The 20,295-nt window shown below is 35.8% G+C and overlaps 1 protein-coding gene across 1 annotated transcript in view; it reads left to right on the plus strand.

Annotated features, from left to right (window-relative positions):
* The window catches only part of LOC127859478 (A disintegrin and metalloproteinase with thrombospondin motifs 9-like), a 205,145-nt gene that overhangs the window by 135,785 nt on the left and 49,065 nt on the right, over positions 1-20,295 (plus strand). The window contains exons 7-16 of the mRNA XM_052396923.1: positions 5,195-5,235; positions 11,956-12,061; positions 12,602-12,760; positions 14,190-14,346; positions 14,599-14,691; positions 15,026-15,168; positions 15,736-15,799; positions 17,575-17,689; positions 18,099-18,238; positions 19,393-19,510. Coding sequence (XP_052252883.1) covers positions 5,195-5,235; positions 11,956-12,061; positions 12,602-12,760; positions 14,190-14,346; positions 14,599-14,691; positions 15,026-15,168; positions 15,736-15,799; positions 17,575-17,689; positions 18,099-18,238; positions 19,393-19,510 — 1,136 coding nt within the window. The remainder of the gene's footprint in view (positions 1-5,194; positions 5,236-11,955; positions 12,062-12,601; positions 12,761-14,189; positions 14,347-14,598; positions 14,692-15,025; positions 15,169-15,735; positions 15,800-17,574; positions 17,690-18,098; positions 18,239-19,392; positions 19,511-20,295) is intronic.

Consider the following 20,295-nt stretch of genomic DNA (forward strand, 5'->3'; position numbering starts at 1 on the left):
GGTACAAAACGTAATTGTCATTATGAAAGAGGATTTTTTTTAAATGAAAAGTGAATTGATAAAAATCAACAACAACACAATTATCCAACAAGTTATGAGATAAATAATCAATGTCACTAAAACACTCAATCAAGTTGTATACTTTTTCACCGCTTGAATGCAATATGAAAATGGCTTTTGCAACCAGCTTAAAACCAGAACAGCCTATAGAGTAACTTGCAGTCTGTTTAGGTTTTATGCTGTATGCTGCTCATCAGTATCTTAGGGTTGGAAATTTAAGCTTTTTTAACTTATATATTGAAGACAGGTTTTCATTTAAGTATGATTTTCCAATGGACTTCAAATGTGTAAAAATGTTTATCCAAGGGGAAAACGGTTTAGTGGATCTTCTTGCTGCACTTTTTAACCCCAAGTAGGTGGCGGCATATTGAGGTCTATCAAAGTCAGGGTTAATTGATCAGATCACACTTGTGCAATCCACCCCATCATGAGATCTGTAATCAACCCTTGTTAGTGGTACACCTTGCAGATAGACCACATTTTGCAGCATAATAGCCCATTACCACCAACCTTTAAGAAATAATTAGGCCAAGACGATAGAAATCAGAGTTTTAAAGCAAACTTGTGATGGTTTTAATTTTTGGTTTAATCTTAAAATAGTCGTTGTTACTTTTCTGATAATTTTTCAGTAAAAAATATGTATTAAATTGGTGATACGGTTATCAAAGTTTGCAGTGACAGTTATTGTGCTATTGTGATGTTGAATCACATCGGTTGTGATGATGTAATTTTAAATAAGATGTAAAGTATAAAAAGATGCTCATGTTTTGTGATAAAACTTTAGCTTACCGTAAATTTGCGGCCATAAGTCGACCTAAAAACGCTCCCAAAATTGACTTCAAAAGTCAACTCGACTTATGGATGAGGTACTAAATAAAAATAAAAACATATTTCTGTGCCGTTTTTTTTTAAAGTAATAAATCTCCGAAGCGGAGGAATGATGACTATTTACGGTAAGGGCGACTCGTCTTTTACTTAAATGTCCGCTGATAACAAAATACTGCATGTTTACATTGGTTTTTAATTCATTAATCTTCGTAATAAGTCCAAATAAAAACATGTAAAAATAACTTCGAAAATATTAAACATTTGTGACGTACGGTAATGTGGCGAAATTTATACATAGCAATTTGTCGATTGATACATCGTCCGTTGTCTGCTAAGAACAATAGAAAATCGACTGCTTACACTTGTACCCATTTAAAGTTAATCCGTGTAAATACAAACTGTCAACAGATGCAGGTGTCTTTATGCCACCAATTATCGCTTCTCGGCCTTTTGACTAAGATCAAAGTGTAAAGTGTAGTGTTGGCATCCTTTTGATCATTTGTCTTTATTGCGTCACGCCTAAAATAGTTATCCGTTAATGATATGCAAAACGGTTCTGCTACAAACTACTTCGGATCAATCAAAAATAATTACTCTATCGTTGGATACGCCTTTAACCAATCGCTATTGTTCAACTTCACATGGTATATTTTTTGATTGGATAAAGGTGTGGTTTCGTTGATTTATTCACAACTGTCCCACAATTTATGCATAATCGTTTTCGTAAATAAATAGATCTTATCTGAGTGAAGATTTCATTCATTGTTTGATTATAATAATATTACGCACTCACCCTGGATTATTTAAAAGTGTAATTGGACATATTAAATACACAATTACTTTCAATTAGCTGCTTAGTATTATTAGATAAGACGTTTTTATAGAATGCAGAAAATATTCCTCGGGTATCTCGTGATTTACGAATATGTATATAACAGTCGAATAGCGAGCGATGCGAGTGTTGGTAAATTCACGTGTTTCATGCATAATGGCGAAAGCGTTTTTGAGAGCAAGTTACAATTATTTTGACCATATAATGAATTTCTGCGTTCAAGATTTTAACGAATTTTCACATCAATAGCACTAACATTTGAATACAAAAATATCTGCTCATAATATAAACGCTGAAAGTTATTACGTTAAATGGGAAACTAATTTTGATTTGTGAAATATATATTAAGTTCGAAATAATCAATGATATGTTATTATGATTTTGAACAATAAAATATATTTTTCGTGATAATAAATAATTGAAACGTTGAATGTTTCGTTTTAAATATATTCTTATTATTAATATCCCAAAAAATGTCAACTGCCAGTGCAAAAGCCCTCAGAACCATGACTAAAACGTCACTAAACATGTCTGAGATATTGAGGAAATTTACCCCCGACTTATGGCAGAGTCAAGGCAGAAAACCAAGTTTTTCTAGCCACATTATACCCCTCGACTTATGGCCGAGGTAGACTTATGGCCGCGAATGTACGGTAATATATTATATGATATGTGATATAGTTTATTTTAGCATTTATTCCAGTTTGAATAAAAACTTTATTAAAAATTTAAATCTTATTGAAACACTGTTGAGTCTGTTTCCTTGGTTACTAGAACCAATGCTTGCTATGGCATCTGTAGAGAAGATGTTGAGAATTTTCCCAAAGTGGGGATCAAACCCAAGGCATTCTTTTAGCTCTGTAAATGTTATTTGTTGGAGATACTGTTCATGATAGTGACTTTCCACAAATCATGACTAATCCAGAGAGGCGAAACCTGTTATGACATGTGAAAGGCTTATTTAACCCTTTCCCATTCAGAAACAAAGTGAAAATTGCTATGTGCAAACAGCATAAAACCAGAACAGCCTGCAAGTAACTCGCAGTCTGTTCAGGTTTTATGCTGTTTGCTGCTCAGCAGTATCTAAGGGTTGGAAATGAAGCCTAAACAATCTTGAATCTATTGAGAAAGGTATTTAATTAAATGTAACTTTCTAATGGTCTACATATATGTCAAAATATGTATCAAAGTGGTAAAGGGTTTAAACAAAAGGCCCTCATTTCTGCAGTTGAACAACCACATTTAAAAGCTATCATTTTTACAAACATTTATGTCATAAACCCATTATTTTCATTATTGAAATATTTGGCCTTACCTGTATGATGATGATTGATGTTTTAAGTTGGTTGATACATTGTTAGATAATGTACAACCTGAACCCTTTTGCAACTTTGATATTTCTTAGATAACTACCTCATTAGGCTACTAATACATATTGCTACCTTTGTATTACATGTATTAATGTGTTTGAGATAAAATCTCATTAGTAGCACATCAAACAATTAAAAAATGCTATGACGATTGCTATCAAAGCCATGAAGGGGTTGAAACATGAAATCGGCCCCATGTTGTATCTCTGATTTCTCTACGGGATGCCAGTTACATTGCTGGGTGTCTATTGTTTTGAAGCAGTTTAAGTATTGTAAAGGTTCAGTCATGTCAAAGTCATTATAATTAATTATGCTAATTTCTAATAGGCACGTTGACTTCTTTAATTATGCTTTTTTTCTCGTAACCCAGTCTTAGAGCTGGTGAAAAGACAAACTGATCTCAGTTTGTAGTGCTGATTGAGTGATAACAGCTCGGAAAACAATACGTCTGTGACGGACATTGTAATTCGTGACCGACATTGTAATCTCTGTGAATGATTATTTTTGTATGGATTATTTTGACCATTATATAATTAACATGCTTTGATTTGTGAATTGAACAGCTGATGTTTAGATAGGGTATCTGAAAAGTTGACAAGTGTTTTGTCTGTAAACTTTGTTGAGTTGCTATAATTTGACAAGTTAGTCACTAATCTGTTGACTGATTAAACAAGTGGTGCCAATTTTCAATAAAAAAAAATTTTGGGTTTTGTGTGTTTGTTGTTTTCAAAGTTTTTGTTATAAATAGAATGAATAATTTTGTTTCTTTTTGATGTCTATTAATTTTACCAAGCTTTTAACAGTTTCATTTTTGGCAATGCTGTTGTGTAAAATTCCTTTCTTTGGTAAATTAATGTCCATTATTCAGTTCTACAATTAAATGATTTTTCAATGATTTATTTAAATTAAAACTTATTATTTATTTACTATAATATTTATACGCAATTTGTATGAACTTTTCATCATTAAAATATTTACATGAGGCTTAAAATTGGTTGTCACACAATTCTGCAATATCCACCTATTGTCTTTAATCACAAGGCACTGACATCTCTAAAATAACATTCTTGAAATATGCAAGCTGGTGTCCCAATTAGAACTACCAGTAGATAAAATTTTAATTTAATTAACATTCAATTAAGATCTTTCAGCTGACAGTGTGTTGCTGATTAGCTGGCAAGTATAGATCAGAAAAATGAGTTATGGGATGTGTTCGGGCGCTGATGACATGATAAGTAGGCAGCCATTGTCTGAATATTCCACTTCAAAGACTAAAGAATGAACTAAATAAGGGTAGCGTATAGCCAGTCCCTGCGAGATGGACCTACCCAAGGCGTCACAGTGCGTTTAATATAAGTAGAGTGTGCGTGATCTGCCCTGGGTCAGGTGGAGGTCACAATATACTAAATAGTTTCCCTATATAATTCAATGTAAAAGCGACATCTTTAAGCGAAAATAAATGCAACATTTTGCACATAGAGACCCCCATAACCATACCTTTTTGTAAAGGCCATTCAAAGCGGAGTCGATTTGTGCAATAAAAAAGATATGTCATGTACCAACGAAAAAAGAACTAGTCAAAAGTCGAAATTGTCTGTTTTTTGCAACTTTTTTTCCAGTCGTTTTCTAGTGGAACGTAACCTTTTTCAGTGCAATGTTTTACTAAAGTCTCTAGGTTTATCATATTTCAGGGATTTAGAAGTGAGCACCTATTCATGCCCTACTACATTCTCCAAAAGATAAAACCAGAACAATAGTTTAAAGTGTACAACATGCCTTCGAATCAACTATGACATGTTTTTAGAGAGTAGAGAGTATTATAAAGATGGATTATAAATTGTTACCATCCCAGAGCTGTGACCTCTGGCTTGTGTGATGTATGAATTTTTTTAATAATATGCTTGTTATATATAAAGACGCAATGGACTGGCACATTCTCCAGTGTCAATAAATAATGAACAAGGTCCCAAATAAAAACTAAAGGTATTTAAAAGTTCCTGGAAGTATTTCAACGGGCCAAATTGCAAATGTATGCCCATGGTGCGTTTTATGCTACCCCTTCCCCATAAATTGTACTTATCAGAATTTTTTTTTCTATTTTCAGACAAGATATATGCCGAGCACCTGAAAAATGTGATACACTGGGTAAGAGCCCTTGCATGTGTTGTTAACCCATTATGCCTTTTGGACTCTCCCATCCTTCTAAATTGGATCAATTTATTTCCAAAATTAGGGATGTCTAGTATATTCATTTCTCTATTTAGAATATTTCTTACAGAAATTGCTTTAAACAAACAGGGAAGACCCTGATGAGACACCGCATCATGCGGCGCCTCATCTGTTTCTACGCTGTTTGCCAAGGCCTTTTTTCTTGTCACTAGGCATAGATGGGTTAAGTTAAATTATATAAGTAAATATGTATTTCATAATAGTCATAACTTTCTAATAGTGGAAAAATTACATAAATAAAATCAGTTTATGCTATGTATCTCACATCACCTTAATGGGAATAAATATTACATTTCTTAAATGATAGTTGATATGTTTTTCATACTTTTTAGCTCACCTGTCACAAAGTGACATGGTGAGCTTATGTAACCGTGTGATGTCCGGCGTCCATATGTGCGTGCGTGCGTGTGTGCGTGCGTCCGTCAACAATTTGTTTGTGTAGACAGTAGAGGTCACAGTTTTTATCCAATGTTTATGAAATTTGGTCAGAATGTTTATCTTGAAGAAATCTGGGTTGGGATTGTTTTTGGGTCATCTGGGGTAAAAAACTAGGTCACTAGGTCAAAAACTAGGTCAAATAATAGAAAAACCTTGTGTGGACAATAGAGGTCGCAGTTTTCATCCAATCTTTATGAAATTTGGTCAGAATGTTTATCTTGATAAAATCTGGGTTGGGATTGTATTTGGGTCACATTAGGTCAAAAACTAGGTCACTAGGTCAAATAATAGAAAAAACGTCAACAATTTGTTTGTTTAGACAGTAGAGGTCTCAGTTTTCATCCAATCTTTATGAAATTTGGTAAGAATGTTTATCTTGATGAAATCTGGGTTGGGATTGTATTTGGGTCATCTGAGGTCAAAAACTAGGTCACTAGGTCAAATAATAGAAAAACCGTCAACAATTTGTTTGTGTAGACAGTAGAGGTCACAGTTTTCATTTTATCTTTATGAAATTTGGTCAGAATGTTTATCCTGATGAAAGCTGGGTTGGGATTGTATTTGGGTCATCTGGGGTCAAAAACAAGGACTAGGTCAAAAACTAGGTTACTAGGTGAAATAATAGAAAAACCTTGTATTGACAATAGAGGTGGCAGTTTTCATCCAATCTTTATGAAATTTGGTCAGAATGTTTATCTTGATGAAATCTTGGTTGGGATTGTATTTGGGTCATCTTGGGTCAAAAACTAGGTCACTAGGTCAAATAATAGAAAAACCTTGTGTAGACAATAGAGGTCACAGTTTTCATCCAATCTTTCATGAAATTTGGTCAGAATGTTTGTCTTGATGAAATCTGGGTTGGGATTGTATTTTGGTCATCTGGGAACAAACAACTAGGTCACTAGGTCAATAATAGAAAAACCTTGTGTAGACAATATAGGTCACAGTTTTCATCCAATCATTATAAAATTTGACCAGAATGTTTATCTTGATTCAATCTGTGTTGGGATTGTATTTGGGTCACCTGGGGTCAAAAACTAGGTCAATAGGTCAAATATTAGAAAAACCTTGTGTAGACAATAGATGTCACAGTTTTCATCCAATCTTTATGAAATTTGGTCAAAATGTTTATCTAGATGAAAACTGGGTTGGGACCAATATTTGGTTAGTCAGGTGAGCGATTCAGGGCCATCATGGCCCTCTTGTTTAGGTTTTTGGTATTTATTGAACAAAGAAACGAAATTGCCACTTGCATGCTATCCGTTCTTTAAGCTATGTTACCAGCAGAGTATTCAGTCATCACTTTGTCAGAAAACTGGTACAGGGTTAGTGTGGGTAAACATACTGACTGACAAGTGTTTTATGTAATTGACAAACCTCTTTCTTTATACATGGCGGAACTATTTTGATCAGTGACATGAGTAAATCTGCAAGTCCGCATGTGGATTTGACCTGTGTGCTGTTTCAGATTTTACCACCACTGCATGAAGGTAGATCAAGCATGATACTTTCTGAATATCTTCAACTGCCCATAAAGAGAAAATAGCCATAATTACTCAGCTAAATTCATACAACTGCTTTTTCTCCATTTTCTTGAGAAACTACAAAGTTACGGCCCTTGGAGCAGATTTATGAATAGTTTTAGCTGTTGGATTGCTATGTCAGAAAGTTTGCATCACACTTTATCAATGTGTTCTTTGGGCGTTATATTTCTGCAAAGACCATTGAGATTATTGTCTTGCAAACAGCTTTTATTAGTTTTCTATTAAATTATATTTCAATCTTGATAAAATGTTAAGATAGGTAAACTATTTCACTTTTCATTTTAAGGTGTCAAACAAACATCATTAACAGTTGTTGATAATGCAGATATAAGTTTGTGTGACGCCATAACAGTATCGCGCTTGCACCAAAAGAATAGTATATACTTGAAGTAAAGCAATAATGCAGGAGATAACATGAAAACAAATGCTCTCATTTGCTGTATTTTCATCAAGTAAATGGGGAATTAAGCGACTGCACATGCTTCTTATTGCCGAGACAATTGACCTTTCACACACTTAAAACTCACAAAAAACATTTTCAAAAGAAAAGTCCTCGAAAATACCAAAAATATGTTGGCCAGAAGTGTCTGCAATTTAGCACAAAGTGTTATGTTTTGTGTTGAGCAGTTTTTCTAACATATCATTTGAAACTGTTTCAAAGTAATTTATAAGTAATAAATTAAAGCTCTTTGAAATATATTTGCCCAAAGTGTCTGCAGTATTACCCAAATTCATGTTTCCAACTTATTCAGATCCATGTGACCTTCACTGTGACATTGTCGGTTTTGTTTAGGTCAAAATTATTTGTCAGTGTATGTAAGCACATTTTAATTCCAAATGTTTTTTTCCGTTGATTTTCATTCAGAATCTTTTATTTAAATTTTTTAATTTGAAGTCTTTGGTCTATGATAAAGCAAAAAGTGTTTTCATGAATAAAAAAAGACAGGAATTATGTTAAAAAAAAATCCTTCCTTTAGCAGCTGTATGAGCCTAGCTTTGGGAAAACAGGGTTTAATGCTTGTATGGAATGGCTCAGCAGCTGTATGAGCCTTGCTTTGGGAAAACAGGGTTTAATGCTTGTATGGAATGGCTCAGCAGCTGTATGAGCCTTGCTTTGGGAAAACAGGGTTTAATGCTTGTATGGAATGGCTCAGCAGCTGTATGAGCCTTGCTTTGGGAAAACAGGGTTTAATGCTTGTATGGAATGGCTCAGCAGCTGTATGAGCCTTGCTTTGGGAAAACAGGGTTTAATGCTTGTATGGAATGGCTCAGCAGCTGTATGAGCCTTGCTTTGGGAAAACAAGGTTTAATGCTTGTATGGAATGGCTCAGCAGCTGTATGAGCCTTGCTTTGGGAAAACAGGGTTTAATGCTTGTATGGAATGGCTCAGCAGCTGTATGACCCTTGCTTTGGGAAAACATGGTTTAATGCTTGTATGGAATGGCTCATTTAGTTTATGAACACATGCTAATCAAGGATGACACTTTCTGCTGTAATGATATTTTTCGGGTAAAGGAAGTATTTTCCTACAGAAAATCCAGTATTAGTGGAACGTGTTGTTCCTAATTAGACAGTGCGGACTGCACAGGCTATTCTGGGACTATACTTTATGTGCATTTATCAAACAATTTTTTGCATACAATTTCTATGTAAAACAGTTCTGCTGGTGCTATGAATTCAGGAAGTGAACTGAATGGGATAACCACGATGTGTGACCCAGCATTTTGATTGACATTTTAGAAAATACCTGGAAAATATTCATTTGAAATGTGCATAATATCATAACAGCTGGAAGCATCATTGTCCAATTTATCTTTTACCCAAATAAAAGATAGGTCAGTTGAACACTGGAAATTATACCTAAGGTTTCAGTATTGGCATAGTGCTATACTGACCTAAACATATCTCTGATCTGAATAGTGTTAATGGTGTTTGCCTGCTAGCAATGTTCTGAGAAATGTTCCACTGTGGAATGGTTTGATGGTAATTTGGTTTGAGGTTAATTCCCAGACCCCACCCTTACATTGAATTGCCAGCAAAACATGCTTGAAATTATACTAGATCTTCATGTACCATCATGGCACAATTTGATGGAATGGCTGCCAATTATAAGCAATTAAACTGATACAGGTTAACCGATTTATGCCTAGTGGACTCTCTCATCCTTCTAAATTGGATCAATTTATTTTCAAAATTAGGGATGTCTAGTATATTTATACACCCATTACTGGTAATGGGGGGGGCTATATAGGAGTCACTTTGTCGGTCTGTCTGTCTGTCCCGAAAATTTCATCCAATCTTCACTAAACTTGGTCACAAGTTGTATCTAGATGATGTATAGGTCAAGTTTTAATATGGGTCATGCCCTGTCAAAAACTAGGTCACGGGGTCACTTAGTGTGTTTTAAACCGAAAGTTTGACCGGACGATAACTATGTCATTTATCGTTAGATTTTTAAATAACTTGGTACATTTGTTCACCATCATGGGACGGTGTGTCGTATGAAAGAAGTACGTCAATATCTCAAAGGTCAAATTCACACTTGGAGTTCAAAGGTCAAAAGCATGTCCAGGCCATAACTTTATCATTTATTGTGAGATTTAAAAATTATTTGGCAAATTTGTTCACCATCATTGGACGGTGTGTGTCACACGAAAGAATTTTGTCGATATCTCCAAGGTGAAGGTCACACTCTTCAAAGAACAGTCAAATGCATGTCCGGGCCATAACTTTATCATTTATTATTAGATTTTAAAATCATTTGTAAAATTTGTTCCCCATCAATGGACGGTATGTCACGCGAAAGAATTATGTCGATATCTCCAAGGTCAAGGTCACAATTTGAGTTCAAAGATCAAAAATGGCAATAAATGAGCTTGTCCGGGCAATAAGTATGTCATTCATTGCGAGATTTTAAAATCATTTGGCACATTTACTCACCATCATTGGACAGTGTGTCGCGCGAAAAAATTACGTTGATATCTCCAAGGTCAAGGTCACACTTCAAGTTCAAAGGTCAAAAATGGCCATAAATGAGCTTGTCCGGGCCATAACTATGTTGTTCATTGTAAAATTTTAAAATCATTTGGCTCATTCGTTCACCATTATTGGTCAGTGTGTTGCGCGAAAGAGTTACGTTGATATCTCCAAGGTCAAGGTCAAACTTTGAGTTCAAAGGTAAAAAATGGCCATAAATGAGCTTTTCCGGGCCATAACAATGTCATTCATTGTGAGATTTTAAAAGCATTTGGCACATTTGTTCACCATTATTGGATGGTGTGTCGTGCATAAGAATTACGTCGATATCTCCAAGGTCAAGGTCACTCTGTGAGTTCTAAGGTCAAAAATGGCCGTAAATGATCTTGTCCGGGCCACAACTATGTCATTCATTGTGAGATTTTAAAATTACTTGGTACATTTATTCACAATCATAGGACAATGTGTATTGCGAAAGAATTACGTTGATATCTTCAAGGTCAAGGTCGCACTTGTAGTTCAAAAGTGAAAAATGGCCATATATGAGCTTGTCCGGGCCATAACTATGTCATTCATTGTGAGATTTTAAAATGACTCTGTACATTAAATTTGTTCACAGTCATTGGACAGCGTGTCATGCGAAAGAATTAAAGAGTTCAAAGGTCAAAATGGCCATAAATAATGATGGCATAAAAATTCTTAAAAATCACCATTTGTGAAGACAGCATGCAAAATAGTCTGTGTCAATGCGACATGTGGGGGTATACGTCACGTCTGTGACAAAGCTCTAGTTATTTCTATGTTAAGAATATTTCTTACACAAATTCCTTTAAGCAAACAGCGTAGACCCATCATGCGGCGTCTCATCTGGGTCTACGCTGTTTGCAAAGTCCTTTTTTCAGGACGCTAGGCATAAATAGGTTAATGAACACTTCAAGATTCCAGGTCCTGTTTGATGCATTTGTAAGCCTTAATGCTTAAGATTTCATATTCATATTTGATTTGGTATATCAAGTATATAATTGAGCCTTGTTCTGGGAAAATGGGGGGCTTAATGCACATGCCATAAATGGGGGGCTTAATGCACATGCCATAAATGGGGGGCTTAATGCACATGCCATAAATGGGGGGCTTAATGCACATGCCATAAATGGGGGGCTTAATGCACATGCCATAAATGGGGGGCTTAATGCACATGCCATAAATGGGGGGCTTAATGCACATGCCATAAATGGGGGGCTTAATGCACATGCCATAAATGGGGGGCTTGATGCACATGCCTTAAATGGGGGGCTTAATGCACATGCCATAAATGGGGGGCTTAATGCACATGCCATAAATGGGGGCTTAATGCACATGCCATAAATGGGGGGGGCTTAATGCACTTGCCGTAAATGCCATCACAGATTTGCCTTTCGGCTTTTATGGTATGTTTCCTTCAAAGGAAATTTCTCCTAAGCGAAAATCCAGTTAAGGCTCATGCTTAAAGCCCCATTTTGTCAGAGTGACGCTCAATTATATCTCGGTCCGATCTGATAGCTATGAAAGGATAACATTTCTGAAGAGTATTTATTATATTGTTCTCATTGGATATAATTGTATTTCTATGAAATTGTTGGTAGATTAAATTTAAGGCATTTAAACATGCAGTATTTGCCAGTTTGTAACTTTTTTACAGGTTTAGCCGAACTCGGTACGATGTGCGACACTGAGCGAAGCTGCTCTGTTGTTGAGGACAACGGAATCAGTGCAGCCTACACGATAGCCCACGAGCTTGGACATGTGTATGTGCTCAGTTGTACCCATTTTAAGGCAGTTGGCAGTATGCCATTAGACTATAGAGTTGAAAATCAGAATCTTGACTTGCAGTTGTGTGGTATTTTTGCAGGCGGAAAAATGACTGGATGTGGGTAAAAATATGCTGATGTTACCTTTTTTCTGATTGGCTGGATGTTTATGTAAGGGTTTCAATAAGTTTCAATACAAATATGTCAAAAACTTGCAAATGTATGGAAACATGATTTTCAGCATCCCTGGATCACTATGACCAATGTGAATGTGAAACTGCTTAAGTGCTTCAGATATGAACCATGCTATGTGGAAATAAGGCTTAATGCATGCATTCCGCACTGGCTAATCAGTGGCCACACTTTCTTCCTAAACTGCATTTCTTAACAAGAGACTTCCTTTAAACCAAAAATACTGTTAAGGCGGAGTGTTTTTGCTGATAAGCCTGTGCAGACAGCATGCATTAAGCCCAACAGGCTAATCAGGTACAACACTTTACGCACCTGTATTAAGCCTATGCATTTGTTCTGTTCCAGTTTCAATTTACCACACGACGGTGATGAGCCCTGCCGCAGACCCGCCTATAACCGCGACCCCTCTGCCAAGACCCATATTATGTCCCCTACCATAGACAAGAAGACTGACCCATGGTCTTGGTCTGAATGTAGTGCAAAAATGCTCGCAAAATTCTTGGAGTAAGTTCCAAGGAAACAAACAGTGATCTTTTATATTTATCTTGATTTTTTTTTAAATCTTTCGGGGTGTTTGTGCTTGGCATTTGTTAGTGAAGTTTAAATTTTTAGTAAGGATGCAGTCATTGAATTTGTTATATTTTAAAATTCAACTGTTGGTGAACATAGATAACAGCTGGTTGATGGAACAGTACATGCATGAAAAACTTGATATCACTGACATCTTTTAATACTTGCATTAATCCTTTAATACTTGCATAATCATGTAATGACACATCTTTACCATAAAAAAAACAGAGAATGTGGATATTGACTGTGGGCATTCTTCTCAATGGAAACTTCCTTATTTTCCATAAGATTTGTTGTGATTTGCTTGTTTTAGTTTACGTAAAGTACTACACTTTATTCCAAGAAACAAATTGGACCTGAACACCAAAGGTCAATAGCCTCTACTCTTACCAAATAATATGCCAAAAATAAACATGTTTGTTGTATGAGCTTCTTATGTTTACTGATGGTATATCTTTTTGTAACAAATTAGCCCTTAATCTCCAATGAGCAGCAGAATTTTGTTTCGCAATTTTTTCACATTTTGCTGGTCAGAAGCATGAGAGGTTTCAGCTTGCTAGAATTTCCCACTCCTATCAACGCCATGGTTTCTGAAATTATTTTGCTGATTTGGGGTATCTTTGATAGAATAATGTGCCTGTGGGTAATTAGGTATAGGATGATGCCATAGTGAGGATATCTCTCTTTCTCTCTTAATCCTACAACACCATATTCCAAACTGAATGTCTTGGGTGATTTCATGTGTCTAGGCTTGATATGAAGTGTATTGGGGTATGAGTTCGTAGATTGATGTTTTCAGTAACATCTTGCCCACCTGTTTATAATGGGTCATTTATTTACGGTGGAATGCTGATCTGTGGGCTGGCAACATCACCTGTCAATCAATTTGTTTGAATCCCTGGTCTGCATCATGTATAGCTATTATAAATGGTGATTTATAATGAAAGGGAAGTAACTCAGTCATTTCATTAGGTGCATTATTAAGGACCATTTTTTTCTTGTTAATCTTTTTGCATGTGGATTTTGTCTTGACTGTGATTGGCATCATCATCATCATCATCATCAATATGATAATAATCATCATTGTTCTATAGTTAACATCACCTTTATTAACGGCAAGCTATTCTGTTATATAATCTCTAACGTTACTTAATCATAGTGGTAGTGTCCATGTGATACTTAAATCTTTGTATTAATAATCACCTTCATCATCATAAGCAGCAAAACCTTTATATTTGTGACATCACCTGATATGAAAATGTCATAATGAAGAAAACAACTTTCTTTGGTTGATGCAAGGATTTATAAGTGTATCTACTTCATTTTCTTTTCAACAAACTAAATATGGCTGTATTCATCACAGTGCGGGCCTGGGCAATTGTCTACACAACAAGCCAAAGAATAAAAAGTATCGCCAAAAAATCAAGGAAATCCAAATCAAGAAATCTGGTGCCATTTATGATGTTGACAAACAGTGCGCGCTCATGTTTGGACGAGGCCATAGACACTGTCAGTTTCAGGTAAAGGGAACTGCTTATGAATGTAGTGAAAACTTTGCCAATTCAGAATAATTATTGTTTATAAGCAAACAAACACTATTAAACATTCATGTGTTGAGTTTCAGTTGAACTATTTAATATCTTAAAGGAAATTTCAATAATTTATGTCATTAAATTATTTAATTTGATATATAAAGCAATATATCAAGCAAATTACAGCATGGGGTTGTCAATCCTTATACGGTTAAACCCTTTTTGCTTGCTTCATTTCAGAAAATGTGTTCAGAACTGTGGTGCACAAATTTCAATGGATGTAAAACACAGCACATGCCCATGGCCGATGGAACCATATGTGATCACGGAAAAGTATGATTGTGCTTATATATTTTATGGATAGTCCTGAAATGTAACTGTTAACTGTTATTTGTTTAATGATAAAGTTTTATACAGTACTTTGTGAAAATCATTCTCAGTTAGTAAGCAGTAAATAAAGATACTTACTTGTTCATTAGAAAATTAATGATTAACTTAAATTAACATAACTTTAATCTTTCTCTATGCATGGATGTGTCAGTGATGAAAGACAAAAGCAAACATGTATCATCCATTTATATTCTCATAAGTTTTATACGTATATGTAGTCCAGTTTGGTTGTTGAACATAATGTCTAAAAGTACCGCCATTTTGATATTCGTTGCAGTGGTGCATGAAAGGACAGTGTGTGAAAGCAAAACAGGAAAAAGCGGTGAAGGGTGGGTGGAGTAAATGGTCACCGTACGGCAAATGTTCCCGCTCCTGCGGTGGTGGCATCAAACATGCGACTCGAGAATGCAACAATCCCATGTAGGTTTGAGTTTGTTCTGTTTCATATCACTCTGATGTTAAATCTTGGTATTTTTGCAAAGCAACTTTATTTTCTTTTGATCTTCACATCATCACACTAATTATCTTTTTTATGTCCCCCACCACTATAGTGGGGGACATATTGTTTTTGCCCTGTCTGTTGGTTGGTTGGTCTGTTGGTTTGCGTACTTTAACATTTGCAATAACTTTTGCAATATTGAATATAGCAACTTGATATTTGGCATGCATATGTATCTCATGGAGCTGCACATTTTGAGTGGTGAAAGGTCAAGGTCATCCTTCAAGGTCAAAGGTCAAATATATAGCTTCAAAGCGGCGCAAAAGGGGCATAGTGTTTCTGACAAACACATATCTTGTTGTTGTTGCTTTTTTGTAGTTATTGTTTTATATTCACTTAGCAACAAAGCTGTGGAATAATATACCAGCATTGCATTTTTGTGGAAAAATAAACAATACCTGCAGCATAATGTATAAGTTGAACATTCCATAATATATATCAAAGCCAAAAGGTACGTTTTTATGAAACACTTTTATGCTATATTGCAGACCAAGTGGGGGTGGCCGCTACTGTACTGGCAAGAAAATTAAGTATCGTCATTGCAATACTGCTGTAAGTTGGTGTTCCTGTCACTTCTTTTGTACTTTTGAAAAAAATTATGTTGACCTTTCCGTTGTGTGGTAATTTTTTATATATATAAAAAAAAAGCAACATATGGCGGTAAATTTTGTTGGTCATTCTGTTTGCATTGTTTGTGTTCACTACAGTTGTTGCAGATAATACCTTCAGAAACACTGTATAATGTGAAGTTGGAATACAACATGAGTCTTGGAATAAACGATATATGATTTTCAATAATTCTGTACTAGCAATGTTACCTTTATCTTGTTAAACCATTATGAAATTTTTAACCAGGTTTTCCGAAGGAAAAAACTGGTTATTAGATTGGCGAATGCGGGCGGGCTGGCTGGCTGGCTGGCTGGCGGGCTGGCTGGCTGGCTGGCGGGCTGGCGGAATAAGCTTGTCCGGGCCATAACTATGTCGTTCATTGTCAGATTTTAAAATCATTTGGCACATTTGTTCACCATCATTGGACGGTGTGTCGCGCGAAATAATTACGTCGATATCTCCAAGGTCAAGGTCACACTTTGAGTTCAAAGGTCAAAAATGGCCATAAATGAGCTTGTCCGAGCCATAACTATGTCGTTCATCGTCAGATTTTAAAATCATTTGGCACATTTGTTCACCATCATTGGACGGTGTGTCGCGAGAAATAATTACGTCGATATCTCCAAGGTCAAGGTCACACTTTGAGTTCAAAGGTCAAAAATGGCCATAAATGAGCTTGTCCTGGCCATAACTATGTCATTCATTGTGAGATTTTAAAATCATTTGGCACATTTGTTCACCATCATGGGACGGTGTGTCCCACGAAAGAATCACGTCAATATCTCCAATGTCAAGGTCGCCACGACTAAAAATAGATTTAAAAAAAAAAAAAAAACTTACAAAGGGGGTTAATTTTTTTTGGTCATTTCAAAAGTTCAGTTTGAGTTTTCTCCCTTTATCAGATTTTTTTTTCACAATGAAAACCTGGTTTTTTGACAATTTTTTCCCTTGTTAAACAATATAATGTAACCATTCGACATCTTTTAAGAACTTTCTCAGAACCCAACCCAATCAAATGATGACACAAACGTTGCACACCAACTTTTGCAAGCACAATTTCTTTGCTTATCTGTTGGAAAATGACCTTTACACAGGAACAGGCTCCAAAAAAGTATTATTATTCCATCTTATGATAGGTAATTGCACTGATGAATAATAAATGATGTAAAAAGATATGAATTTTCAAAATGAAATTGTAAATCTACATGTATATAAAAAACTATCAAAGTTTTGGCCATGTTAACCTGTATCAGGTTTGTAAAAGAAACAATTTCCTTGTCTTCTGAATATAAAGTTTAAATATGATATATACCATTATAAGGAGTTATACAATTACCCAATAAATGACTTGCTGAATGGGTTGGCTGCCGGATTAGACACATTTATAATCTCAAATTTTGTAATAAAATTGAATTAAAAAATGTTTTTTCTCCAGGTAACTATTATGGCGTATAATAATAATTTTTCTTTCAAGATTAAATGTAGGGATAATTATACTCCAGAAACATTAGATGATGAATAGTTGTTACCATCCACTAGTCTTTAAAAAAAAAATTATAACGCCAAGTGTCCAATCACCTCTAAAAGAAGAACTGGCCTATTTTAAGGTCTCTTGATAAGAAAAAGGGTTGGTTTAGAGAAAAACTGGTGCCGGTTGAACTAGAACCATAAACAATTTCTTCAAATATCTCACAAATGACGATTGTTGTACATTTCAGACGTGTCCAGTCACTGCTGATGACTTCAGACTGGAGCAGTGTGCCGAGTACAACAGTCAGATGCGTGCTTATAACATCCCTTATGGCTCCAAGTGGATCCCGAAATATGATGGAAGTAAGTGCCGTTTAGGTTCCTCACATCCGAAATTTAGAGATGAAGCAAACATTGAAGTGCACTGAGAGTTTATTTTAATGGTGGACGCTCTTCTTGAGGCGGACATAAATGTTTCCTAGTTTTTGTGCTCTATTGTGATACTTAATTATTTGCCACAAGCAAAATAAGGTCCCCATCATTAATGTAATACATCAGGCCTTTTTTGCAGTTTAAGAGAAAGGCTGATGCAAACTCTACTAAAAAAAGGCAAACTAAAAAAATTGCTAATGTGTTGTGCTCTTGACATTTCGCTATTCACCAAAAGCAGAAAGGAAATAAACATCAATTATCTAACTTAACATATCATATATCCTACTTTTTGGGTTGTTTTGTTAGGTTTTCTAATTTACATAAACAAAAATGGTTTCAGTTCAAGAGAAGGACTGGTGTAAGCTGTACTGCAAGGCGGATTCCAACCCCTCCTACTTCTTCATGCTTAGCAACAAGGTTGTCGATGGGACCAAGTGTCGACCTGACGATGATGACATCTGCGTCAGTGGCCAGTGTCGGGTAGGTTTTTAATTTGAGTTTAGACTTTTTTAGCTTGATTGTATAAATCAAAACTTGATTGAGCACTGTCGAGTGTGATTCCTAGGAAACACCAGTTCTTGGTGTCTTTGCGGGAAATATTAAAAACAAGTATTGAGTGGGTATTGAAACCAGGACCTCATAATAACAGAGTGGACACCATATCCACTATGTCACAGAGATCATAAGAGTCCATTGTTGAGTGAATCACAAAGTGGACACCATATCAACTATGTCACAGAGATCATAAGAGTCCATTGTTGAGTGAATCACAAAGTGGACACCATATCCACTATGTCACTGAGATCATAAGTGTCCATTGTTGAGTGAATCACAAAGTGGACACCATATCCACTATGTCACAGAGATCATAAGAGTCCATTGTTGAGTGAATCACAAAGTGGACACCATATCCACTATGTCACTGAGATCATAAGTGTCCATTGTTGAGTGAATCACAAAGTGGACACCATATCCACTATGTCACAGAGATCATAAGAGTCCATTGTTGAGTGAATCACAAAGTGGACACCATATCTACTATGTCACAGAGATCATAAGTGTCCATTGTTGAGTGAATCACAAAGTGGACACCATATCCACTATGTCACAGAGATCTTGAGTGTTCATTTCTTCTTTTTCTAAAACTGGCAGAAGATGTTTAGATAAGATTTGACATGAGCTGTCATTTCGTGTAACAAGGTCATACATTTTGTGGGCAAATGATGCTAATGTACTTCCTATATGAATTGTGTAAAGTAGGGTATGAAATATTACAACTTTACTATCAATACAAAAAAGGAAATTCACTAACTTGGCATGTCATTGGTCGAGACAATGTAACCAATGATAATGTGTATTGCATGTTGGGTTCCCAAGAACAGTCCTTAGTGGGTTTTTTTCATAGCTTAAATTAGGCTTGGATTGTTATGTTAACTAAGCACACTGCTATGAAAATTGTTCAATTTAATTGGGAAAAGTTTACAAAGAAATGTAAGAGTTAACAATCTACAAAAAAATATAGATATTAACATGTTTTATTGACAGTTTATAGTTTAAATTAAATCTTTAATCAAAATGAAGAATATAAAATTTATTGAGTTTTTAAATAAACAGTTGTTTTTTTCCTATAACAGCGAGCTGGTTGTGACAATAAGCTGGGTTCAAACATGAAGCGTGATCGTTGTGGCGTGTGTGGTGGTGACAACGGCTCGTGTAAAACCATCACTGGCACCTATAACACCATCCAGTCAGGTAAAACCATCACTGGCACCTATAGAACCATCCAGTCAGGTAAAACCATCACTGGCACCTATAATACCATCCAGTCAGGTAAAACATGATAACTTACACCTATAACACCATCCAGTCAGGTAAAACCATCACTGGCACTTATAACACCATCCAGTCAAGTAAAACCATCGCTGACACCTATAATACCATCCAGTCAGGTAAAACCATCACTGGCACCTATAACACCATCCAGTCAGGTAAAGCCTTCACTGACACCTATAACACCATCCAGTCAGGTAAAACATGATCACTGACACCTATAACACCATCCAGTCAGGTAAAACCTTCACTGACACCTATAACACCACCCAGTCAGGTAAAACCTTCACTGGCACCTATAACACCATCCAGTCAGGTAAAACCATCACTGGCACCTATAACACCATCCAGTCAGGTGAAAGCATCACTGGCATCTATAACACCATCCAGTCCGGTAAAACCATCACTGGCACCCATAACACCATCCAGTCAGGTAAAACCATTACTGACACCTATAACACCATCCAGTCATGTAAAACCTTCACTGGCACCTATAACACCATCCTGCCAGGTAAAACCATTACTGGCACCTATAACACCATCCAGTCAGGTAAATCCTTCACTGACACCTATAACACCATCCAGTCAGGTAAAACCTTCACTGGCACCTATAACACCATCCAGTAAGGTAAAACATGATCACTGGCACCTATAACACCATCCAGTCATGTAAAGCCTTCACTGACACCTATAACACCATCCAGTCA

This window comes from Dreissena polymorpha, chromosome 1, assembly GCF_020536995.1.
Source record: "Dreissena polymorpha isolate Duluth1 chromosome 1, UMN_Dpol_1.0, whole genome shotgun sequence".
Classification (NCBI taxonomy): domain Eukaryota; kingdom Metazoa; phylum Mollusca; class Bivalvia; order Myida; family Dreissenidae; genus Dreissena; species Dreissena polymorpha.